The sequence below is a fragment of the Dama dama genome, chromosome 21 (assembly GCF_033118175.1).
Source record: "Dama dama isolate Ldn47 chromosome 21, ASM3311817v1, whole genome shotgun sequence".
Lineage (NCBI taxonomy): Eukaryota > Metazoa > Chordata > Mammalia > Artiodactyla > Cervidae > Dama > Dama dama.
This window is the reverse complement of record NC_083701.1, coordinates 5,366,657-5,392,011: the sequence shown is the minus strand read 5'-3', so window position 1 is coordinate 5,392,011 and position 25,355 is coordinate 5,366,657. Positions and strand designations below refer to the sequence as shown.

General features: G+C 53.8%; 1 protein-coding gene across 1 annotated transcript in view; it reads right to left on the bottom strand.

Annotated features, from left to right (window-relative positions):
• Window positions 1-2,409: 2,409 nt before the first annotated feature.
• COL22A1 (collagen type XXII alpha 1 chain) overlaps window positions 2,410-25,355 on the bottom strand; it is a 197,156-nt gene continuing 174,210 nt past the window's right edge. Inside the window, exons 51-63 of the mRNA XM_061123137.1 lie at window positions 22,008-22,061; window positions 19,483-19,527; window positions 18,707-18,760; window positions 17,345-17,398; window positions 15,271-15,324; window positions 13,566-13,637; window positions 13,375-13,410; window positions 12,335-12,379; window positions 10,316-10,495; window positions 8,659-8,725; window positions 5,978-6,160; window positions 3,843-3,920; window positions 2,410-3,583 (exon numbers count right to left, since the gene is read on the bottom strand). Coding sequence (XP_060979120.1) covers window positions 3,393-3,583; window positions 3,843-3,920; window positions 5,978-6,160; window positions 8,659-8,725; window positions 10,316-10,495; window positions 12,335-12,379; window positions 13,375-13,410; window positions 13,566-13,637; window positions 15,271-15,324; window positions 17,345-17,398; window positions 18,707-18,760; window positions 19,483-19,527; window positions 22,008-22,061 — 1,113 coding nt within the window. The 3' untranslated portion in view covers window positions 2,410-3,392. The remainder of the gene's footprint in view (window positions 3,584-3,842; window positions 3,921-5,977; window positions 6,161-8,658; window positions 8,726-10,315; window positions 10,496-12,334; window positions 12,380-13,374; window positions 13,411-13,565; window positions 13,638-15,270; window positions 15,325-17,344; window positions 17,399-18,706; window positions 18,761-19,482; window positions 19,528-22,007; window positions 22,062-25,355) is intronic.

The window sequence follows — 25,355 nt, the reverse complement described above, 5'->3', positions numbered from 1 at the left end:
TCCCAGAGCACGCCAGGCTCCTCTGTTCATGGGGTTCTCCAGGTAAGAATACTGGAGCAGGTACCATTCCCTTCTCCAGGGGATCTTTCCGATCCAGAAATCGAACCTGGGTTTCCTGCATTGCAGGCAGATTCTTTACCTTCTGAGTCACCAAGGAAGCACCGCCCCCCTCCCCCACTGAAATCCTGTGAACTCCTGTTAATTCCATTTCACAAAGGAGGAAATGGAAACGTGGGCTATTCAATGATGCAGCTGACATCCCCAGGCTGGCACAGGTGCAGTGCAGAGGGGACCTTCTCACCTGGACAGCTCACGAGGGACCAGAAGTGAGGGTCGCTGATTAACAGCTGACCAGGGGCAGATCTGCCCTGACGCTGGGCTGAACTCAATCCAGGGATGTTCTCACAAATCCTGGCTCCCAGAAGGGGAAGGCTGCTGATCAGGGAGCTTCCAACATGCCTCCAGTAACAATCATGGTTGTGCCCTGAGCAGTGGACAGAATGTTTCCAAGCCAATACCAGTGAGGCTGAATCCACTCCTGCTGCCCACCTCTGGCTGAAAGAGAGGTGAGCTTTATTACTGGTTCCACACAGGAGAAGCACAGGTTCTGGAGGCCTCTGGGAAGCCCCTGGTCTGTCATCATGTATCAACTATCTAAATGCAGTTAGATATTTAGATAACTGTTCCTTCTGGGGACCAGAACCAACTCTCCTGCACCTCCCTCAGGGCATTCCAAGAAAAGAACAGAGGTTCATGGAGATGGGTCCTTGGGCTGCAGCCATCAGCAGGCAGAAATTTGAGGGTTGGCTGGAAAGCACCAGAGACAGCAGGCTGGGGCCTAATTATCTGGACCACTTATTCACACTCTCTGTTCCTTCCAAACACACTGGAGCATCCTCAGACCCTGAGGAGGAAGCATCTCATCTTTGCAGGTCTTGAGATCCGACTTCCTAGGTAGCTCAGTAAGTAAAGAATCCGCCTGCAATGCAGGAGATGTGAGTCTATCCCTGGGTTGGGAAGACCCCCTGGAGGAGGAAATGGCAACTCAGTCCAGTATTCTTGCCTGGAGAATCCCATGGACGGAAGAGCCTGGCGGGCTACAGTTCACGGGGTCACAAAGAGTTGGACACGACTGAGTGACTGAGCACACACACACATGAGATCTGGGACCAGAGCCCACACCACAGCTCGTGGCCCCAGGCAGGTCCCAGCTTGGACACGGAAACTACCCCCCTGGAGCCCACCGTAGTTTGCCCTGGCCCCTCGTACCACAGCCGTGGGGTCTGCTCTGTCGCCAGGTGATACTCGTGGGAGCAGGGACTGCCCCACTGCCTGTGCACTGCAGGTATTGGAACAAAGGTATGTTGGAAGTTCTCCTGACTCTGCTGGTGTGTCTACAATCTGGAACTTTCTGTCCGACCCTCTAAGCACCCAGGGTTTATATCCATCTGTTTAGAACTAATGGAAGTGACTTCCTCTTCCCTCACTCACGTGCTGGGGCTTCATCCATGCATTAGGTGACTCCAAAGCCAAAGGGCTCTCAGAGCTGCACCGTGGGTGTGAGACCAGGGGTACGGGTGTGATCTGGGGGTGTGGGTGTGAGGTGGGAATGCAGGTGTGAGGCTGGGTGCGGGTGTGAGGTGGGAGTGCAGGTGTGAGGCTGAGGTTCAGGTGTGATCCAGGGGTGCGGGTGTGAGGCTGGGGGTACAGGTGTGAGGCTGGGTGTGGGTGTGATCTGGGGGTGCGGGTGTGAGGCTGGGTGTGGGTGTGATCCGGGGGTGCAGGTGTGAGGCCGTGGTGCGGGTGTGGGGCTGAGGTTCAGGTGTGAGGCCAGGGGTGCAGGTGTGAGGTCAGGGTTGCAGGTGTGAGGCCAGGGGTGTGAGTGTGAGGCCAGGGGTGCGGGTATGAGGCTGGAGGTGCAGGTGTGATGCAGGGGTGTGAGTGTGAGGCTGGGTGTGGGTGTGAGGTCAGGGTGGGGTCATGGGGTGACTCCTGCCCTGGTCTGGACTCTCACTGAACCAGCCCCAGGGTGGTAACAGGTGATGATGGATGATGGCGCCCATAATGATGGTCCTCGGGCCAGGGGGCTGGAAATGGCCCCCAAGCTACCCCCAGGCAGAGCTGTAGACCTGGATCCTTCCCACCCACCCGCATCTGCTGTGAGCACATGGGGAGGCCTGTGCCCCTGAGGCTGCACGGTCCACACCCCCTAAGAGTTGCCCCGGCTCTGAATCCAGGAATGGGCCGGGGGACACACGCTTGCTCACACACGGGCACAGTGAGCACATGGCCTGAACGGCGGCTCTGTTCTGTGCTCCCCGGGGGAAAAATGATGCCTCCCTGGCCTCGAGGGGTCCACATGGGGGCAGATGCTGGCGATAAGGAAGGAACCATAACAGGAAGCAAAAGAAAAGGAAACTCAGATTTATTGAGCACCTGTTGAGCCAGGCAAGTCATTCACAGACATACACTCAACGCCAGAAGCTGAAGACACATGCGTCCTGGCTCTGGCCAGCACCCCGGCCAACTGCCCAGCATCAGACACACACGGGAGTGGTCTCTGGACCCTCTCATTTCAAAATTAAAGTGAGTGAAACCAACAGAGGGGGCAGGGAGGAGCCTATCCATGGCTCAGAAGCCAAGTGAACACACAGGGGTGTCTTTTTCCACGCCAGCTCCCACATTTTTGGTGCAGATGCTGCAAGATTCCAGGAAGCAGCCTCCAGCCATGTGCACTGTGTCCCTTCTGCAGGCTTGAGGCCTGGAGGCGCTGAGATGCTCCCAGAGGACGGATCTGCCCTCTGCTGCGTGCACCCGCCATCCAGAGCAGAGGCTGCACCTTCCTTCTCTTTCTGCTTCACTTACTTCTCCTAGGAAGCAGCGACTGTCGGCTAATCTCTCCCTGGGCGACCTCTGGGCACAACCAAGAATAGAAGCCCATTGTCCTCATTTTCTTAAAGTCTCCTTTTGAGGAAAGAGGTAAGTTTGGCAAGTCTGGTCAGGGTTTCATAGCACCGAGAGTTTCCTTAGAATTGGCAGCTAAACTTCAATCGGGGACCATCAGGAGAACGAGAAACGTCCTCTGCCTCACAAATCAGGTTTCCCCAACTTCGGAGCAGAGGGGAAAAACTCAAAAAGCATTACCATATGAAATAACAATAATAATAATTAACAATAATAATATTATAATCTGACCGACCGGCAGCATCTGTTGGTTTTAATAATGTTGAGGTCTCTTAAGAAAAACAAGACACAAAAAAAACCACACATGATAAAAGAAAGAGAGAAAAAAAAAACACGTGGCTGAAATGTCTCAAGACCTCTGGCTTCCCATCGGGCTCTGCGTTCAAGTTTCAGAAATCCACCAGCATCTCCTGGCATCCCGGCATCTTCTAGGGGCCCTTCACGTTACCAGGTCGAGCAGCAGCGAGGCTGGCAAAGTAGGCACACTGCGAGGGGTCGCACTGGCCCGGGGGGCCGGGGGGGCCCGGGGGGCCAGGATGTCCAGCTGGTCCTGTCTCTCCTTGAGGCCCGGGACTCCCGGGAAGCCCATCTTTAGCATAGCCAGGTTCCCCCGGCTGACCTGGACCAAGGAGCAAAAGAAAGAGACGGTGGTTCAAGTTCCGTCCGGAGCGCACACGAGCCCTGATGTCACTACTTGCATTCACTAGTGAGCTGAGGATGCCACAGGCTCAGAGGAAACAGCCCATGGTCTGGGCGCTCTGCCTGGAGAGGTGAGAACGGTCCGCGCAAACACCGTGCAGGCAACGGCTGCCCTTTGCGTCTGACACCTTGGGGCCTGGTCCCTCCCCTATCCCAGACTCCAGCCAAACCACTCCTACCTGGGATCCCAGGGGGTCCCATCTCGCCTCGGAGGCCAACTCCAGGTGCACCTGGGTCACCTTTGGCTCCTCGCTCACCTGGTGAGAAAAATATGTGTCTTTGATGATGGAAACTCACAATGGTGGTGGAGGGAAGGAGCCCCACCATGGGGCTGGGGGGCAAGGCCAGCACTGTGTCAGATGCCTCACTCTGTTCACACACTCATTCATGCACACTCACACTCAAGCACACACTTGCACTCAGAAATATGCCCATGTGAATACCAAAATAGACAGCCCCTCCAAAACATTTGCTCAAACACACATATGCACATGTAAACATTCACTCCAGTCTGATAACTACCCAATGATACATGCACATATGTACATTCACACATACATTATACAAATATGCATACGCTCATAAACACATCAAATACAGACACCCAAATGTTCACTCTCTCTCCTATACAAACACATATGTCCACACACACCCACTGACACATGCCTACACGTCCCCATGTTCTCAAAGCATTCTATCTGAGCCTTTGTCTAGGAGGAGCTGGGAGATAAACAAACGTGAGTATACATAAGACACAGCCCTGTTCTTGAGAAGCGTGAATTCTAAGACAGATGACACAGGACACAAAGAACATTCTAATATGAAGCAGAATCAGGTTAAGTGTTAATAATCACAGGAATTTAAAACCCTAACATGTTCAGAAGAAAGAGGGTTCATTCCCCTGGGAGCATATCTGAGACGATATTGGGGTTAATACTATACAAACTTGATTAAACTGTCTCTCAGCTTTTTTGTTTCATCATTCCTTTTCTTTGATATGTTGTCTCTAGAATATCTCCTGTATGTAGTGTATAGCGTTTTCTTTTATAATCCAAATTGAAATTTTGCCAGTTCATGGAGATTTTAGGCCATTCTTATCTATTGTTCCAGTTACTATTTTCGGTCAGTCTTCTGTCACAGTCTGACTTTTCTATGCTTTACACTTTCTTATTGGCATTTATTTAGTATATTTTGTTTCATCAACCAACAGAAGACAGACTTTAAAAAAGTTCAGAAGGAGAAACATTACAAGGTGATGCTTCTCAGTGAATGAAAATTAAGGGGGAATTCCCAAGCAGTCCAGCGGTTAGGACTCTGCACAGTCACTGCCTAGGGTGTGGGTTCAATCCCTGGTTGGGAAACTAAGATCCCACAGTGTGGTGCCCGCCCCCACCCCCGCCCCAGAAAAGAACTAAGGAATGGGAGACTGAAGGAGGGAGATGTGGCCGCTGAGGTGACAGCACCGCCTGTCCCCTACCCCATGCTTATTCCTTGCCGGACAGAGGGGTGAATGACCAGGCTGCTGAATTTGGGGCCAGGTCCTTCCCCGCCCTTCCACATCTGTCCGCCTGCAAAGACAATGCCTTCCTCTGTGTACTGGGCGCTGTTGACGGCGGCAGGCACTGCCGTCCTTGCAGGAGAGGCTCACTGTGTCCAGCACAGCCATGTCCCGGTCAGGTATGCCCCTGAGAGCCGGAGAGCTGGCAGCCACATCCAGGTTTAGCTCAAACCATTTTATTCCCATGGAAAAGCGTTAGTCGCTCAGTCATGTCCGACTCTCTGCGACCCCATGGACCGTAGCCTGCCAGGCTCCTCTGTCCATGGACTTCTCCAGGAAAGAATACTGGAGTCGGTAGCCATTCCCTTCTCCAGAGGATCTTCCCTACCCAGGGACTGAACCCTGGTCTCCTCCATTGCAGGCGGATTCCTTCCTATCTGAGTCACCAGGGAAGCCCATGGACAGCTAGCATCTAGTGCCCGTTTGCCTGGAGATTAAATGCCATATTTCTCAGTGACTTCTCGAAAGAGGAAAAAGACATCCTGTGTATTCCCTGGACCGTGAGCAGTGGAGATGGAGAGAGACCAAGACGGAAGCAGGAAATAGACACGCTCCTCCTGGCAGAAGCATCATTTTGCAAAAACATCAAGTATGAAAACCTCTTAGGCAGATGAAGAAACTCCACAATGTCTACACGCAGGGTGTTCGCAGACCGCAGGGGTGCAGAATGGGCAGACTCATGCATATTCAGCAGGGCATGTGCTGTGCATGCTGGTTCCTTCTCTACGAAGCACCTCTTCCCAGCTTCTCACTCACCTTTGGGACCGATGGGGCCAGAGGGTCCCTCCAGACCCCGCTGCCCTGGCCTTCCTGGCTCCCCCACGGGGCCTGCCCGACCTGGAAGCCCATCTTTTCCAGGAGGCCCTGGGGGCCCGGGTCTGCCTTGAGAGGCCTTCGTGTGCGCAGAGGGCATCTGGGCCAGGAGGTAGGCGAGTCTGGCTGTAGAGTAAGAAAACCAGAGAGACGTCTCATGAAGGAGGGATAAAGGACCGAAGACAGGCCGGCAGCGCACTGCAAAGCTCGAGGCAGTAACAGCTGTGAAACAGCAGCGACAGAGACACACCAAGAGCGCGCTGCAGGGCGCGTGTCCATGTGGACACTGATCCGGGGCCAGGCGGCTGGGCTGGGGTCCCAGTGCCACCACTGCCGGCAGCGTGGCCCTGGGCAAGCCACCTACCCTGTCTTAGCCTTCTCTGCCTTTTCTGCAAAACAGGGGCAATGAAACGAGCCCCACCCCATGGGGCTGGTGGGAGGATGGAGCCGATGAGACGAGGCATCACGACAGCCCCCAGCACGAGACCTAAGTGGGGCATGGACGTCGCTGCCTCCCTCGAGACGGCAATGACAGCAGCAGACACTGTTGTAGCTGTCAGGCTGGGGAAACTGAGGCCCGTGGGGGAGGGTGAGACTTCAGTGGCTTACACAGAGCAACTTAGGGACTTCTAAGTGTGGAATTCCTCATCTATAAATGAAGGGCTGGACGTGATGTCATTACTGATCCTTAGGTGTGTGAATCGTGAAGATCACAGGCTGATTCAAAACCCCAGAGGTCCAGCCGCTGGCCTCCATGCCCTCCTAATGCACTGGGAATACATAGCCCACCCCAGGGCCACCAGGGGCTTTTCCTTTTTTTTCCAGACGATCAGGCCAAGCCCTTCACCTGGCAGGGGGAGTGACCCAGCCCAGAGAGGCAATCCTGACACCCTCCTGGGTTTCGGTGGTAAAACTGAAGCAGAGTCGGGTCTTCTGACAACCTCGTGGGGGGGGAGGCTCCCGAGCAGCCCCTTCCCCACCCTCCCACTTGAGGAAGTAGGAGGAGTGTGCGCCGACCCGAGACCTGGGCACACAGCTGCTTGGCTCACAGCCCAGACGCTCTCATCTTGAACGCGGAGCGGATGCTTCTGATGCTTCTTCCTCACAAGATTGTTTAGAAGAAAGGACTCAGCTCAGCAGATGCTCCGTCTGAACTTATTCAAAACAGGGCTCGTCTCTGCCCAGGGGCTGGAAACTCCTCATGTGCCCGACAAATCTAACACCCAGAAGAAAGGCTGTCGATGGGCATGCTTGCACACAGGAGATCTTGGGACCACCCCGCCTGGCGTGAGTCCCCATTCAAGCCTCTGAGATCCTTCCTTTCTTCACCCTCCTTACCACCAGCCCAGCTCTGTGCTGTCCTCTCCAGGGAACAGTCTCTGGTTCTCCTGGGCAGGGAGATAGACCACGCTCACTCACCTGGACACCCCAAGAGGGCAGTGAGAGAGTCATCGTGTTATGTGCTGCACCCACAGACCCAGTGCAGAGCCTCAAACGTGCCAGGAGGAAAATTTCACTGAGACCTGACCATGTGAATAAGCATGCCCGTCCCCGCTGCCCACCCATGCCTGGGAATGGTGGTGGGTTTTCGATCTTCCTGAGCCCAGAGTAGCCTGTGACTTTCTTCTCCTAACAGTTTCCAACACAGAGGGCGGTGGGGAATGAGATGGGAGAGGATGTGGTGGCTAAGAGCCTGGACTCTGTAGCCCAGCTGCCTGCTTGCAAACCCTGGTCAGACACTCACCAGCTCTGCAGCCTCGGGTAGGTTACTTGGCGTCTCTGATCTTAACCATCATACATGGCTCACACGCTCACAGAGGCTTCCTTACATCAGTAAACACGTCTGGGTTTTGAGAACTCCACCTGACGTGGGGCTGGCCCTACACGCTGGTGGCTATGACTATTACCTCCCCAACCCTCCCTTCCTGAGCCCCTGCTCTGTATGGGGCTCATGCAAGACTGGGATTTCACAGTAAATCCTACACAGGAGAATTACAAGGATTCTAGTTCCTTGAAAGCACAGTGTGTTCCAGCTCCCATTAGCGTCTCTGCACATGCTGTGTCCAAGCTCTGGAGTCTGGTCCTTGGTTTTAGCTCCCATGGCCCCTCCTCCAGGAAGCCTTCCCTCACCTGCTCCCCACCCTCTTTGCAATCTTAGGTTCTTTCCCCTGTCCTCTTCTGTGCCCTCCACATCACATAAAATCACAGGCATTTCCTTACTATACCAAAGTCATCTTGTCTATGTCTCTGTCTCCTGTTCTGGGCTGTGAGTTCTACAAGGCCTATTGCAGGCCTGCCAGAGCTCCTTGTTGATTAGATAAACAACTGAATGCACAGATAAGGGCTGATGGCAAGGCTGGTCCTGCAGGTGGTGAGCTCCCCTTCCTGGAGATAATCAAGCAGCCATAGCTCAAGCGTCCCCAAAGAGCGGCCTGGAGCAGGGTCTGTGTCAGAAGCTGGCAGGAGCCTGCAAAGTGTGCCTCTCTGCTGACTTCTGCAGAAGCTGCCCTGAGGCTGCCTTTACCAAGCCAGGCTACAGAGGTCCCAAAGGAGGAGTGAACGGACTACCGCCGGGGCTCACACAGCATCTAGGACCCGATGCTGTGAAAAAGCCAGCGACTCACTTTCCAGCTGTTTCTCCAGTTCCTCCTGGATGAGCCGCCGCAGGACGTCCATGGATGGAGACTCACCCTGGGAGGAGGGTGGCAAGGCAGAGTTACTCACCTTCCCAGGACTGCCTGCCTCCCGAGACCTAGAGCGCTCAGGAAACCAAGAGGGCCACAGCCACGCAGACCACAGCTCCTGAGTCCAATCCCTTTAACACCTAGAACTGTCTCCCCGCCCCTCACCACGCAGGCAGCATCCTTGCGTCTTGCATGGCGACCTGGACGCCTTTCCCCCTGAAGCCCCTGCTCCCTCTCCTTCCCGCACAAACCCCCTCCCCAGCCCTGGACCCAGGAGGCCTGGCGCTGAGTCTCTCCGGGCTGAAGTCCCCCCACCTGCAGGGCCAGCTCACAGGCTACCCCGCACTATCTCGGGCTTGCTTTCCTCCCATCGGCCACTTGACGGCTCTGGTGTCTGGCCTGCCCCGCTGGCCCCACACAGATGATGAGCCGTGGGTCAACGGAGCAGAGCCCTGCCTCCAGGCCCCCACGGCGACATGCAGCTCTTGGGGTGATCCGTGAAAGTAGACCTCACGCCACGCTGGGCTCCTCCCTGGTCGTCAGAGCCCTTCAGGGAGGTGTCCACTCCCAAGGGTGGGTGGGCTTACTGTGCTCATCACTGCAGCCCCAGCATCAGGCTTATTGTCTATTTCCCTTTTTTCTTTTCTGGCCAATGATCTTTTATGTTACTCCCAGAATTCCCATTACTACCCAGAGCAGCAGGACACCCAGCAAAGACTCGGTGGGTGGGGGCACTCTGGAAGCCCACTGAGTCCGCCAGCACCTGTCCCTTGGCTGAGGGACAGCACCTGGCTGCCTGGCCTCTTCAGGGGGGTGAAACCCAGGCTGACCGAAGAGCCCCGCGGGAACAGGGCCAGAGCCTCAGAGCAGGCTGGGCACGGGCCCCGGGCCTGTGCTCTGGGCCACAGGAGGGGCCCCCGAGGACCACACAGGCTGCAGAGCAGGGGTGGGGTGGTCACACGGACCTGTCAACCAGCCCCCAGGGGCCGGCCCACCCAGCTCTGCTGGACACACTACGGCCAGTGCGTCCCTGTGTTGTGAGACTGTCAAGTTAAGAGCTCGGCCACAAGAATAACTATGTTCAGAGAAAAAACAAACAGCTCTCAACAAGCCTTTCCTTTTGCACTTGGGAACAGCTAGACCCAGAAGATCCAGAGGGAAGACCCAGCACCCCAGACAGTAGACAGGAGGGAGCCAGAGCCGGGCATCGGGCAGACGGGGAGGGAGCCATCCCCATGGGGAAGCTCGGGTCACTGGGAGCCTCTGCATCTTCTCGACTGCCTGCTGCATGGAGTCCTGGGCAAAGAGCATCACTGCCCAGGAGTGAAGCCTGGACCACAGGGACAGAGGGACTCTATCCTCAAGCCCATTATAAGCCACATGCATCATTTCATTTAACCATCACAGCCAGCCTGTCAGGAGAGAGGCATCCTCATCCCTTTTGGGGGGCAGGCTCAGAGAGGACAAGCAGCAGTCAGCCCCGGCTCACACAGGTCACCAGTACCTACAGCCTGGCCCCTCTGGAGCCCACACACCCCTCTGGCTTCCCCTGAAATCCCAAGGAGCCCCAAGTTTGAAGCATCGCCCACACACTTACCCTTAGCCCTGGAAATCCTGGCTGGCCTGGAGGCCCTGGGGGACCGGCCGGCCCGTTCTCCCCAGGTGGTCCCTGGGGGCCCATGAGGCCTGTGTGACCTTTGTGGCCTGGGATCCCAGGGTCGCCAGGCTGGCCCTTTCCACCGGGAAGGCCTTTGTCACCTTTGATGCCAGGATCTCCCTAGAGGAGGCAAGAAGAGCGTCAATGAGCAAAGGCCTAGAAGGGACCCCCCAGGCTGGACGAGCCCCAGGCTGCAGGAGGGATCCCCGGCCCCGTGTCCTGCAGGCCCGAGACTCTGCGCTGGTGCAGACAGGACTCTCGGCCCAGAAGGACAAAGCTGCATGCTCACGTCACGCAGGAGGTCTGCTGGGGACGAGGCGCGGAATCTGACTTTCAGATCCCAGTCTCGTCTCCTCCCAGCAGAGAAGGCCAGTGCAGTGATGAAACCATCTGCCACTTAACACACTTATGTGGGAAAGTGTGAAAAATGGTGGAAAAAGTCTGATAGGTTCGGGGGGGTTACATAAAAGGTATATGTACATGCACGCCCACCTGGTTCTGAGCGCATGGATTCCAGAAAGACACAAGCAAGTGCGCAGCGAGAGACCCAAGAAAAGCGTGCTGGATGGGCACCTGGTCTTCACTGCATTCACTTTTTTTGTGTGTGCAATTGATATTGTTTAACTGTATCGCTTTTCAACAATAACAGTAAGAACAATGAGTTTAAAAATGAATGCAGCCAGATTTGAGGGGGGTCTCCTAAATTTCTCCCACGTGATGGGTTTTATGGGGACATTGTCATCCGTGGGTGGTCTCCAGTGTGGGGGTCTGGGAGGGTCCCTTTCATGCATCTCAGTGCCAAGGCCTGTGGTACAGTGTTTCCTATTTATTCCACGTCTCTACATCCCTCTGCGGTGAGAGGACCTGTCCCACATTTCAAATGTTCCAGAGCGGAAGGCATGAGGAGCCTGACCGCTGTCTGGCAACCTTCCACAAAACCACTTAACGGGTGAAGGCAACTCTCCTTTATTGACTGGGTATCAGAGAAGCTTCTATTTATTGATTAAGTATTAGAGAAGGTTCATGGTCTGAATTCCGCGGCTCCCAACCAAAACTCCAGCATGTGACAGCTCCGGCCAGCTCCTGGCTGGCATCACCCTCACTGTATTCACGGCCACAGCTCCAGCCCCTGGGTCCATCCTCAGGGGCCAACAATCACGAGAGTCACAGTCACTGGGAAGGAGAAGGGCAAGAGATGGAGGTGGGGCGAGAATCCCTGACCTCTCAGCTTCCATTTCTCTCTAGTCTGCAGGGGAAACCAGTCCGCACCCATCGACCTTGCAAGGAAAGCAGAGATAAACTCTGCGGGACCACAGGAAAAAAACCCAGGGCGGGTCTGGGGTGGCAGTGCCTTCCGTGTTGGGCAGCAGCGGGAGCCTGTGATGGCCAGTCACGTGGAGGACTGTTTAATTTCTCTGGAGGGACAGGGGTTGTTATGGGTGAGAGAACGCCCCCTCCCCCCACCAGTGTTTCTTCCAAAACAGAATTGATTTTTTACCCTGTTGTTGTTTTTTTTTTTTTTTGAAGGAATGCAATGTAAAGAAAAGCTTTCTGAGCACAGCGCCAAGACGATTCATTATGGGAAAATCTGTTCCCTTGTCACCTCCAGGGACAAAGCTGGTTCTTGGCAAATTGGCAGTTTGGGCTCCAAGCATGTCATGCACAGGCTTTCGCGCTCGGGGAGGAGACGGGGAGATTTGTCAAAGTCTGGGCATGCTTGCCTCCGAATGTGTAATTGCAATGATTTTACTCCCTAAAATAACAACCATGAAAACCACAACAAAACCCCAACAATGGAAAAAACCTCCTGCTGTGAGCTCACAACTTCTGGGGGGGCAAAAGAGAACAGGGAAGCCCCCTCGGGAGCTGCTCCCCTGGCTAGGCAGCTTCTTAAAGCCCTGGACACAGGCCCCTTGCCCCCGGGAAGGTCGCCTGCACGTGACCACGTGTCCCACTCACCCTTTCTCCTCTGAGTCCTGGCTCTCCTGGCTTCCCAGGCACTCCCTGCAATGAAAGCAAAAGAGGGCAGTCACTTCACCAGGGGCATCTCTGCCCTTCTTAGTCCTTGCTGCCTGCGGAGGACAGGAGGTCCTCCGAGAGTCCTGCTCTTGTCTGATCATAAGCCCCCAACTCTTATGCACCCATCACCCTAGCCTGTCAGTTCCTGAAACATGCCACATTCTCTCCCCAGTGCTGCACATGTGCCAAGCGATCTTTTCCAAAAGTCCTTACCTGTCTCCCCCATCCCTTCCCACCCCTGCCCCTGCTCATCCTGAGGTCTGGGAGTAACCAGGGCTGGAGTATCTCTGCTGATGGAGCCAGGGGAGGACAGAGCTAAGGCTTGAGCTGGAAACTGACATCATGCTGCTGGGTGGAAGGACTGTGGGGGGGCAAGGCTGAACATGAGAAGTCAGTTGGGAGGTCCCTGCAAATGCCCAGGTGAGAGATGATGATGGTCTCAGTCAGGTCTCTGAGCGGGAGAGTTGGACAGAGCTGGGCAGAGCTGAGAGGTACTGGGGAGCCAGAATGGACACGTCTTGTTAATGGTCAGGACTTGCTGATGGGCTGGGTGCAGACAGCAATAGATAACTGAGAGATGTATCAAGATGGCACCCTGGAACCAGCTCCCACACAGAGTGAAAACACAGACCTTCATTGAGAAAGCACTAGGGTGGTCTAGTGGCTAAGGCTCTGAGCTCCCAATGCTGGGGTCTTGGGTTTGATCCCTGGTCAGGGGACTGCATCCCACATGCTGCAGCTATGAATCAAAGATCCCACGTGCTGTAACTGAGACTAGGTCAGCCAGATAAACAAATATTACAAAATAAAATAAAAAGAATGCACTAGGATTTCAGGACAGTGACAGCAGAACACAGAAGCAAGTGCAGGTGCCCTGCTAAGCCCAGGGTCCCGTGAGACAGCACACATCACCCGCCCATGCAGTGATCTGTGTCTCCCATAGGAAAGGGTCCCCAGGAGAAGAGGGGTGTGGTACTTGCCTCCTTGCCTGGGACTCCTTTCTCTCCTGGCTCCCCCTATGACACAGAACAAGTATCAGTTAGCTGCGTAGCATTAGCATGTTGCATGTAACACGAATGTCTTTAAAACAGACACTTTCGCTTGAGTTGTCTCGAGCAACGACAATAATCAAGGGTCCAGCCAAGGAGATCCCAGCAGGGTCCATGCTCACCTGAGGCCCCCGGGGACCCAGGAAGCCTGGGAGCCCTGGGCTGCCGTTTTCTCCTTTCGTTCCCTTCTGGCCCTGCGGAGGGAAAACGGGGCATTCACTCTTCAAGGTCAAGGGTCAACTCAAGAAGGTTCAGAAATCTCGTAGCCCCTCTGTTATTCTGAGCATGTGAACAAAAGGAGAGACAACCCTTTTCCTGGCATGGAAGGGCTGGGATAGAGACAGAAGCTGTTCTGAGAATCCCTCCCATGGGTGGGGGACAGGAAGAGAATTTCCTGTGAACAGTCAATGGCCTCCGCGTTCAAAGCAACAAAAACACAAAGGGACAAACAAAACTCCTTGATGGGTATGGGCTTCCCTGGTGGCTCGGGCACCAAAGAATCTGACTGCCAAGCAGGAGATGCAGGTTCGATCCCTGGATCGGGAAGATCCTCTGGAGAAGGAAATGGCAACCTGCTCCAGGATTTTTGCCTGGGAAAAATCCCATGGACAGAGGAGCCTGGCAGGCTACAGTCCATGAGGCCCTAAGAGTCAGACACAAGTCAGTGACTAAGCCACCACCTTGACACGTATGGGGCCCCTCTAAGTGACCTGCCCGGAGCGGCGGTGTTCCTCTTCCCAGTTGGCCAGCGATTCTCACAGTTTGGCTCACTTTTGGGGGTAAAGTGTGTGGGAATCTTTCAGCTTCAACCTTTCTGGGAAGCCACCAAATGTGGGTCAGCCCTTCTGCGGCCAGCTCTGCACTGGGGGTGGATCAGCCTCGTGACGCAATCCTTCCTGTCTGCGACGTCTCAGCACGGGTGACAAGACTCCTGCGATGGTTCCTACATGGCCGTCCCTGGTCCACCAGGATGATGGCGCTCACAAGGCACCCAGGTGCCCAGTGCGCCTGGGAATGACGGCTCTCCCTGGACCAGGGGGGTTCCTGGCAAACCAGGATGGGCTGCTCATCCTGATTTCCACAGTGACAACAGCTAGCCGGCCAGATGGGTCTGCCCATTGCCCCATGCAATTACTGCTTGAGTAGCAAACTATGAGGATGGCCTTCTCAGGAGGGTTGCCAGTTTTAGCTGATAAATCTACAGTAAGGCCGGGGTGGGAGGAGACGAGTGGACAGGTGTTGACTTATCCAACCCTAGGCCTCATCAAAGGCTTTCTCCACCATGTCTGGCCATCTACCAGACCAGAACCCTAAATCCTGAATCCATTATCCAGAGATCAGGACACTGCTGACTACTCAAGCCCCCCTCTTCCTACTCCCTGCCCATTCTTTCTTCTTGCTCTCCCCTGTCCCCACCTCCCAACCAGCAGGAGGATCCCCTTCAGCCAACTCTGGATTACATTCAGCCCCACGCTGCATGGCACCTACCCTCTCTCATATGTTAAGGGTCGTGGGCCTGACCCTGTCCTTCCATCCTCTAAAGGCATCAAACAACTAACACGCACTCTGAATACACATTTTAAAAATTCTTTAATAGTTTCTTTTTTTTTCCTATTGGATGCTTATGGTTGTAGACAACAGAGTTAAGTACGTAATCACATGAAAGAGGTCCTTCCTGGATCCTCTTGCCTCCAGCTTATTCCTACCATCCAAATACCATGTTTTCCCACTGAGGCTTCTGGGCACAGAGATCAGACAGGGTGATGTAAACCACACACCCTTCCAAAGCTTGCCCTGATTCCATCACAGCCGAAGGACAGTACTCACGGGGCTTCCTGGGGTGCCAGGCTCTCCCGGTAATCCAGGTGATCCATTCTTACCCTGATGGAAGGAAAAGAAGTGAGGGTTCTGCTGGGAGGCTCTGCCAGGGCATCACAGGGAAGGAAGGAGGGACAGAGACTGCTAGACGAGGAGGGCTGGTCTCACACAACCGTGACTCGGACCAGCATGGTTCCACATCGTTACTTAGAGGCTGCTTATCAACCCTATGTGGCTTCCCTGGTGGCTCAGATGGTAAAGAATCTGCCTGCAGTGCAGGAGGCCCATGTTCGATCCCTGGGCTGGGAAGATCTCCTGGAGAAGGGAATGTATACCCACACTTCAGTATTCTTGACTGGAGAATCCCATGGACAGAGGAGTCTGGAGCTTGGGATATTTAACTCATAATAAATGATAAATACTTAAATGAGTTCACATGCATGAAAAATCCTGGGCTGGTGACTGCTATCCAGAGCAGAGGCATGGTAAATCATCGGGACCACATTTGCTGGCTTATCCATTCATCCTCCCACTCAGATGCTGACTTAAGGAGCAAACAAAATTGCTCACATCCCTGGAGGCCTGGTCTCAGCTGGGGATGCATGTTCCTGCCTTCACGGCCCACCCCTTCTCTGTGAGGGGCACTGCTGACCACGTGGATAGAGATATCAGACATGGAAACACGGCAGATGCAGCATCACGTGGCTACTGGATGGAAGGTCCACGCACTCCAGATTCCAGGACAGACTCACAACCGTCACATGCTCTAACTTGATGGGTATTTTGTGCCCATTTGTAATATAGGTGAATATATATAACCAGTAAGATCCTTGATAGAATAAAAATCAGAAAGTTCAAGAATGCTCCTAAGCTGCAGACAAATTCCTCGGGAGCCCAAAACTCACAGTCCCCGCTCCTGCCAATCCACAGGCTGAAGTGCTAATCCCCAGTGTGTCAGAAGGTGGCCTGGTTTGGAAATACGGTCACTGCATATGTAATTCATTAAGGTGAGGTCACACAAGAATAGGGCGGGCCCCTAATCCTACATGACTGGGGTCTTCACAAAAAGGGGACATTTGGACCAGAGGAATGTCACAGGGAGAAAACCATGTGAAGATGAAGGCAGAAGCTGGGCTGATGCTTTTAGAAGCCAAGGAACGTCAGAGGCTGCTTACAAACCACCAGAGGTTCAGAGAGTCTTGAAATGGCTCTCCCTCACAGCCTCGGAAGGAACCAACTCTACTGGCATCTTGACCTTGGACCCCTAGGTCACAGAACACTGACGATGAATGTCTCAGATTTCTAGCCTCCACAACTGAAAGACAATGCATTTCTGTTGCTTAAGCCACTGTATTTTTGGTCCTTTTGCTATGACAGCCCTAGTGAATGAATACAGAACACGCCCGAACACCAGCACACCAACTTTAGGATTCCTAAAGCTGGCTCATGATTCAGGGCTGGGGGCTGTTACAGTGCCCCAGCCATGCCAAGTGGCACCTTTTCAGTATCTGGATTATGGGTCGGTGGTCCCAGACAAGAGCCTGGGGAGTGTGCTGGGCTACGAGGTGGCCTTAGGGCAGCGGCTATTTACCAACTGCTAAAGACGTTTTGAGGGCTTTCCTGATAGCTCAGTTGGTAAAGAATCTGCCTGCAATGCAAGAGACCTGGGTTTGATCCCTGTGTTGGGAAGATTCCCTGGAGAAGGGAAAGGCTACCCACTCCAGTATTCTGTATGGAGAATTCCATACAGTCCATGGGGTCACAAAGAGTCGGACGTGACTGAGCGATTTTCACTTCACTTCACTTCAAGACGTTTTGAAATGAGATGGTTGGATGGCATCACCCACTTAATGGACATGAGTTTGAGCAAACTCCAGGAGAAAGTGAAGGACAGGGAAGCCTGGTGTGCTGCAGTCCATGCGGTCGCAAAGAGTTGGACACAACTGAGCAACTGAACAACAACAAAGACATTTTGTCGTTTTTTAACGACACACAGGGTTGTACCAGGATGAACCAACCAAATGTCACCATGGTAACAGGCCTGCCAAAGCACGGAGCAGATCGGCCTCAAGGCAAAACTCACCGGTAGGCCCCTCAGTCCTTGGGGACCCTGTGGCCCTGTAGGTCCGGTGTCACCCTGGAACAGAGAGAGGTCATGTCACCCCAGAGTCACTGCATGAAAATGGTGGGAGCAGACTTCCCCCAGGTGCCCTAGAGACCCAACAAATGGTGCCCAACACGTCTCATCACCAATCACCAGCTGTTCACGGGAACAGCTCACTTCCTGCAGGTAAGTCCTCATCTGTACACTTGTTGACCTAATTTACTTGTGTAGACCTGGGCGACCTGGACCCATGGGGATCGGGGGCTCCACCTGGAGCCAAGGGACATGACAGGGAAGAAAACTTTCCTTGGGGTCCCACATCTGAGTTGCTGGTCAGTCACCCGTGGCCACTCCTGCCTCAGTCTCCACAGTAAGAAAAATGCCACTGAAAGGTCTACAGAAGCTTCCAGGGTGCCGAGCAGCGAAGATTCGCCACCACTTCCCACACAGCCTTCCCGGCAGCCTCCTAATCGGGGTGTAAATCTCCTCATATTATAAATGAGAAAGACAGAAGCTTGGCCATACTTCTACACAAATTAGACTGTACAATACCCTAAAAAAAATGGGGGCTTTAAATGAAAAGAGAGAGCTGAGAGGGAGGGAGGCAGGCACTCACAACATGAGTGGGCCCCGGAGTCTGTCCCCGCTGCACCCTGACCTGCTGGGCGAGCCGAACCCTCCACCCCCTGCCCGGGGGGCTTCCCTCACGCCCTCCCCTATGAACTGGAGCGAGAGGGGTCAGTGAGCCCAGGACTCTCAACCTGCCTTTCAGCACCGAGAGGCACCCTTCGGGGACAGAGCCAGGGAGAGGCCTCGCTCCAGCCAATGCAGCTGCCCTGCCTTGATCTGCCTGCAGGTGGGCAGGCCGGTGGGTTTGTGGGATGGATCCCACTGCTAACGAAAAGCACAAGAAGAGCTAGATCCTTTCCAGCTCCAGCATCTCATGACCACAGATCAGCTGAGATGACAATGCACGTCAAGAGCCAGGGTTGGGGGACACATCACCAGGGGTTAAAGCCAGGTCCTGAAGGGCGCCAGGGGCTGGGCACGGGGTCAGCTGGGACCTCAGGACCGTGAGCCGGTGCTCCTGACCAAACGCCCACGTCCGGGAGGCTGAGCCACATCCACACACATCGGATGGCCCTGCGGGGAGGGCTCAGGAGGCCCGCAGTGCCGGCAGGTCAGACGTTGCCAAGAGATTCCCAGAATTCACCTGTGACTCCCTCCATCGTGGTACCCACCCCCCTGCCCAGGTTCTAAGCGTCTCCTGGTCCTTGTCTAAACTATCTACACCCCTCCTCCCACAGGCCCTGCCAGGCCCCACCGGACACCCACACTCACATCTTTTCCTGGTGAACCTTCCCGGCCAGGGGGCCCCGTGGCGCCGGGCTCTCCCTAGAAGGAGAAGCAGAGACACAACAGCTGCTGTTATGGAGAGAAATGCGGAATGCCAGTGTCCCAGCCGCCATGCCTCGGAGCATGTGGGGAGGAAGACCAGGAGGACCGCCCACCCGAAAGCAGCTCCCCCCCGGTTCTGGCCCTCAAGTGGGGTCTGCAGTGCCCCCAAAGCCAGCTGCGAGCCCTCTGAGCTGCGGGGAACCACCAGCTGACAGATCAGGCAAACTGCTGGGGGTTCCGTCTCCGCACATGCTGACCCGCTGGCCCTTCCCTACACCTCGGCTTCCTCCTCACTGTAAAGAGCAGCGGCCTCACTGGGGGACCCCCACCCCGCCCCGCAAGGGATCCTTCTGTTTGGGGCACTCAGAAGAGACGGAGGAAGGTGGAGCACAGGAAGACAGGACCCGGGGTTTCCCAGCTGGAATAAGCTGGAGGTGTCCACACACAAGCTCTGGGACCTCAGGAAAACCACCGCCATCCTCCGGCCAGCAGTGACCGCACCGGACTCCAGGCTGATCTGGTCAAACTGGTTGGACATCAGTGTGAGGCCCCTGGAGAAAAGTCTAGAAACACTTAACCAGGGAGGGACGATGCTTCCAGTGGCTGCCTCTGTGCTCTCTCGGGACACAGCTCTGTCCGTCCCTCTAGGGCCCAGGAGTCTTGCATCTAGAAGCGCCCGCTCAGGTGCAGGGGGACTGCCTGACGACATGTCCACTTACCCGGGGGCCAGACGGGCCAGAGTCACCTGTGTGTCCCTTGAAGCCCTAGAAGAAAAAGGATGACGTTATCCCACCAGGGAGCAGGCTGGTAACGCGGGACCAGGTGGACTCCATGGGGTGGACAGGAGCAGGAGGAGGCGGCAAGCCCCCGCCGGGTATGTGTAGGGGTCTTCCCGACCCAGGGATCAAACCCAGGTCTCCTGCATTGCAGATGGACTCTTTACCGTCTGAGCCCCCAAGGAAGCCCTTATCTCCTTTAATCTCCTGTTTTCAAGAGCAAGTGAAGGCCCTTCTGGGGAGAAGACCAACCCTCAGGCTCAGCCATTAGATGAGAGCCCTGACCTGTGGGGCCCGCCATTGTGTGGTTATGGCTGTCATCTTGGAAACGTGTTCTCTGAAGACGCACTCCCTCAGATTTGACTCCAGTTTTAATCCTGTGACCTCGGAAAAGTCAGCTGACCCCCTGGAGTCCTGACATCACCATCTAAGGAATGAGGATAATAAAAATACCCACCCGGCAGAGTTCTGCCAGAGATCGGCAGAAAGGGGTGTTCTATGCTAGCAAGCGTGACGGAGCCAGGTCAGAAAATGAGCCTGGTCTGGGGCCCCACTCTCTAGCTGCGGGCCTTGGGAGCTTTACGTCTCTTTCTTGGGATTCAGTGTCTGTATCTATCAAGTGAGGGTGAATCTACTTCTGCAGGGTTGTCGTTCAGGATTGAGAAAGAGGTAAACCGTGCTCTCCACTGTTCAAAATAGGCCAGTTCCCTTTCCCTGGGTCCTGGGATACTCACTAGAGTCCCAAATCCAGCCATGCTCGGAGCCAGGGACCCTGGTTGTTCTCCTCCCAAACAATCATGGACAAAAGCACCCAGTAACGGAAGCCACAGGCAACGCACCTGACACGTGGCGGGGAAATTCCTTTAGTACTCACAACCACCCTGCAGAAGTGGGAACTGCTCTGATGCCCATTTCACAGGAGAAGAAGCAGGTTGAGAAAGGGCCCCTGACCCAGGTCACAGAGTTATTAAATGGCAAAGCAAAAGCTGAGCCCAGGTCTGTCTGTCTCAAAGCTTACACGTCTCTGACTCACGCAGTGCCAGCCAGAGGAGGCAGGTCTTTCATCACCTGCCTGGGTCTCTAACCTCTATCCCTGCACTGAAGTCAGAGTCATTACAACTCTCAGTTGAGAAACGGGCCTTGCCCCAACACAATTCCCAGCAAATGGATCTTCTTGGTCGAAAAAACAAAGAAACAAAGAAACCCCTCCTTCCAATAAACCAGTGGTGGCGGTGAGTTTAGTTAATCTCTAAGTCGTGTCCAACTCTTTGGGACCCCATGGGCTGTAGCCAGCAGGCTCCTCTGTTCATGGGATTCTCCAGGCAAGAATACTGGAGTGGGCTGTCATTCTTTCTCCACCAATAAGCCAGTAACAACCTCAAAAAAAAAATAATAATAACTAATTCTGTGTTTTAATCCTCCAAAGAGGTGATATTGTGCGGGCCTGGGTTTCTTCTCCTGGTGCAATCAGGTGAAAAGCAGGGAGATTTAGGAAAAAGGAAAGTACTTTTTTTTGTTTTATCTCCTTATTGAATACTAGCCAGGTGAGTTATTGATTTTTTTTTTAACAGAGAAGCAAATTAAGGAAATAGAACTAGCATTTTCATCTCCTACTTCTTGCCAGTAGGCGATTTCTGGCAATCTGCTATCTGGCAAAATTATACCTAGATAATTGGATTTTAAGATTTTCACTGAAAATTACATTTTCCCAAAAGAAAATCTAAGGAACTGTGTAAACAACTTTGAGATCATAAAGAAGTAAAGCATTTAGCAAAAAAAAGAAACAACCCAAGAAACCTAAAATACACAGAGTTCATTTTTGTAGAAAAAGTGTCTGTGCTTATTTATGTGTAAAATAAATAGCTCAACAGCTAGATATAGATCTAAATATATAAATGATAGGTATAGATTTAGATATATAAATGTTGGATTTCATACATAGAAGACTAAAACTCATACTAGAATATTAACAGCATTACTTCTGTGTTGTAGAATTATGTTAACTCAATTTTCTTCTCTATAACATTACTTTTCTTATTCTTCTTCTGACCATCATCATTTGTTATCATTATGCAGTGAAAATGAGTTACACTTCTAATTGAAGAAAAATACTTCAGCTGTGGAAAGGTTTCAGAATGAAAATTAAGACTCATTTTTAGGGTCTGTCATCCAGAGAAAGCCTATTAAAAATATAATAAATGGGATAAGAACAAAGGAAATTTAGAGTAACAACATCGTGACAATGGTTGCAAGTGGGAAAATAAATTTTACAGCAATGGCATGGGAAGTGACTGGATTTACTGCATGTAAGTACCAGTGTCTTGGAAGGGAGGTACTTCTGGAATTCACGGCTGGGCGGTTTCAGAGAACCCGACCCACAGTGACACAGGCAACTGGCTGGTGGCTTTATTCCACTGTGGATAACACACACACACACACACACACACACACACACTCTAAGCACTTACAGGGGGACCGCGGGCACCCTCTGGTCCTGGCAGACCTGGCTCTCCTGTTTTACCCTGAGGATAAAGAAGAAAAGAAAAATTTGAGGACAATATTTTCAGGATCTTCCTATTCTTGGTTACCCAGGCTTCACATTTCCACCAGCCAGTCTCTGCACCTGCCAATCCTACCCTCCGGCACCGTGGTCCACTTCAGTCCATACAGAACAGCACTGTGTAGTCCAGCCTATTAGGTTCTTGGTCTTCCTGGGACGGTGCTGGCTGGGTACACAAGGTTCATCTCTAAGACACCCATTCACAGTGCCCCTATTTAATTCTCCAGATTGTTCTGGTGTGGATGAGAAATTATGTAGACACCCAAGCCAGAAGTAGCTTTATACTACTCACAAAACCACCGCAAGGCACCTACTAACAACTGCATCTTACAGAAGGGGACACTGAGGCTCAAAATTATAGTTTCACTGAGTTAATAAACAGCAGAGCCAGACTGAATCCCAGCAGCAGCCGAAAGGATACTCTCTTCACCCCAGCAGCAGTGTCTGCGACAGGCAGGCCTGCACCTGACTCACCCCATCCCCATCCTACCTCCTCCTAACTCTATGCAAGTAACTGGGACACCCTGCTATTCAAGAGTCTCCCCTCCCAGCAGTCTTGTACGGCCCTGGAGAGAACAGAGCAATGAACACAGGCCAGTGGATGCTGAAGTCCAGATAAAAGTGGTGAGAGGTAGGGGAGGGTTGGGGGAGCAGGGAAAGTGGGTGAGAGGCCACGTGTGGTTGATGGGGAGATGGGCACAGGAGGCCCACCCACCCCCAAATCCTCCCTCAGCCCACCTTGAGGGCCCAATGGGGTCCAAGAGGTGGCACAGGAGAGGCAGAAGAGCAGCCGTGGGTTTAGAGTGAGAATTCCGGAGAGAAGGAGGAGGTGGCACCAAGGTCTGATTTCTAAGCCGGTTTCTTCTCTGTCCCAGCTCCCCGAAGCCTAGCCCTGGTCTTGGGGGTCATGCCTTCCCTGGATCTGTTTCTCAGCTGTACACTCAGGACCATCTCCCCTCCATGGGGCCTGTTGATGGCCCTGTGCTGTAGCAGGGCCCAGCTGTAGCAGGAAAAGCGCAACCGCCAGCCACAGCTGAGGGTATCCTAGGTACCAGCACAGCCAGTGCTTCACGCAGTGGTGTCAATGAGTCCTCACTGTAACCCATGAAGGAGACACTCCATTCTCCCCCAGGCAGCACTCCACGACACGGAGGTCAAGCAACCTGCTCAGGGTCAAACAACTGGGGTTATAACACAGGTCATCTGGCTCAGAGTCTCTGAGCTTCATCCTCCACTGTAATTCATGCTCAGTGCCTCCTATGAAAAATAATGCAATGGGCAACTCTTAACAGCTGCCTGTCTACCCATCTATCTATCCATGCATCCGCCGTCTGTCTATCCACTGTGTTCCTCCGTGCCCCCAGCACACAGGAATTTAAAGGACCAGGGCAAAGTGGAAAGCAACCAGCCACCACCCGCAGTCAATGCTGCGGTTTCTGGACCCCCACCTCGGGCTCCCCTGGAGGGGCTCCTGTCACTCTGTCCATCAGCCTCTGCTCAGGGAGACAGCTGTGCACAGACCCTGAGGGTGCAGAGGGCCCAAGAGCACGGGAGGCCAGGCCCCCTGGAGCTCCTCCAGCCAAGCAGTTGAAGGTGATGATAAACGCCCAGCCTCCTGTCCTTTGGCAACAGTGGGGGCAGGCATGTATGCCGCTCTCAGCGGGCCTCCAGGGAGCGGACCCGAGGTGCCCACTGGGCCGCCCGCTCACCGGCTGCCAGCAGCTCTCCTCTCCTGGTTTCCCCTCCTCACTCGGTGCCTGCTCCTGGGGTCTGCTCCCCATCCCCGACCCCGCCCCCCATCCTGGGCTCCTGGTCTGCTCGGAGGACATCTCTGACGCCACCCATCCTCTGCCAGTTTCCTCCCAAGCAGCTCAGAGTGATAAACGTCAGGACGGCCACCGGAAGATCCCAGCAGAAGCTGCCCAGTGAGCTCTGGACTGCGTGCTGTGGGGGGGAGGGCGTGGGGGGAGTCGCTGAGCACCCCCTGTTTCCAGCAGAGCCGGCCCTGTGTCCCATGGACGGACTTGGCCAGCGGTGACCCAGAGCAGACGTGGCCTCCTAGCCGTCTACGCCCAGCGCCTGGCACAGACCTTTATGTATGAAGACCGAGGGCCTCACACACGCATCCGGTGCTGTCAGTCACAGCCGCTCGGGACAGTACAAGCTTAGCCGCTCAGGCATGTCCGACTTCTTGCTACTCCTGGCACTGTAGCCCGCCAGGCTCCTCTGTCCGTAGGATTTCCCAGGCAAGAATACTGGTGTGGGTTGCCATTTCCTCCTCCAGGGGATCTTCCTGACCCAGGGATCGGCCCCCATCTCCCGTGTCTCCTGCATTGCCACTTCCTGCAAACAAGCTGCCTGCCTGCTCTGCGGTATTAAACGCTGGGGTCAGCCTTCAGGGTGTGGGTCCCAACTGCTTCCTTTCCCAGCTGGGTGGCCTCGGCCAGCCTACTTAACCGCTCTGTGCCTCAGTTTCCTCATCTGGACCAATAATGACACCCACACCCCACAGGGGTTTTCTGGGGGTTACACCACAAAATGTAAGGGGGTGCTCGGTACCCCCAGCCCTCGGCGTGCCCACAGCAGCTGTCGGCCACAGTGGCGACATTTGTCCTTCTCTCTCCCTGGCCAGGTCCTCAGCCTGGCTACCTGCCCCTTGCCCACTGGGGCTGCTTTGCTGGGTGGGCATCAGCCTTCAACAGCTCAGATGAGCTTTGGACTCTGCTCGCTGCCCTGGGCTCTCTTTTCTCCTCTCAGCAGTGAATTCTGCTTTCAGCATCTGGCAAAGAGTAAAAAGTGATAACGAAGATGCTTCTGGGGAGTCACATAAGACGCAGAATGAATCATAATAGTTATGACCAGACAAATCAGCTGGAAGACAAACCTTGCTGTAGAGATTTTTACGTAATTCCACTTAGCGGTTCTAAAGGCTCCACAGTTCTAACCTCACCAGGAGTTAAAACTATGGCATTTGGGAAAAGTAACTCACTAAATTGATTAGCAGTTAAAGAAGCCTGATGCATTTAACCAGTTTCTCACCTCATCTGATTCTTCAGCAACTCCAGCGAGTAGCTACTATTATTCTCGTCCTATCTGAAATGAGACTGAAGCCTGGCGCAGACTCTGACTCACACCAGATCACAAGCCTGCACGGAGTGGAGCCAGCACCCAAAGCCAGTTCCTTTTTCTGGGGGTGGTTGCAATTTTGGCATAAAATATTTTAATTTAATTTTACCAATAAGCAAAATTTAAAACG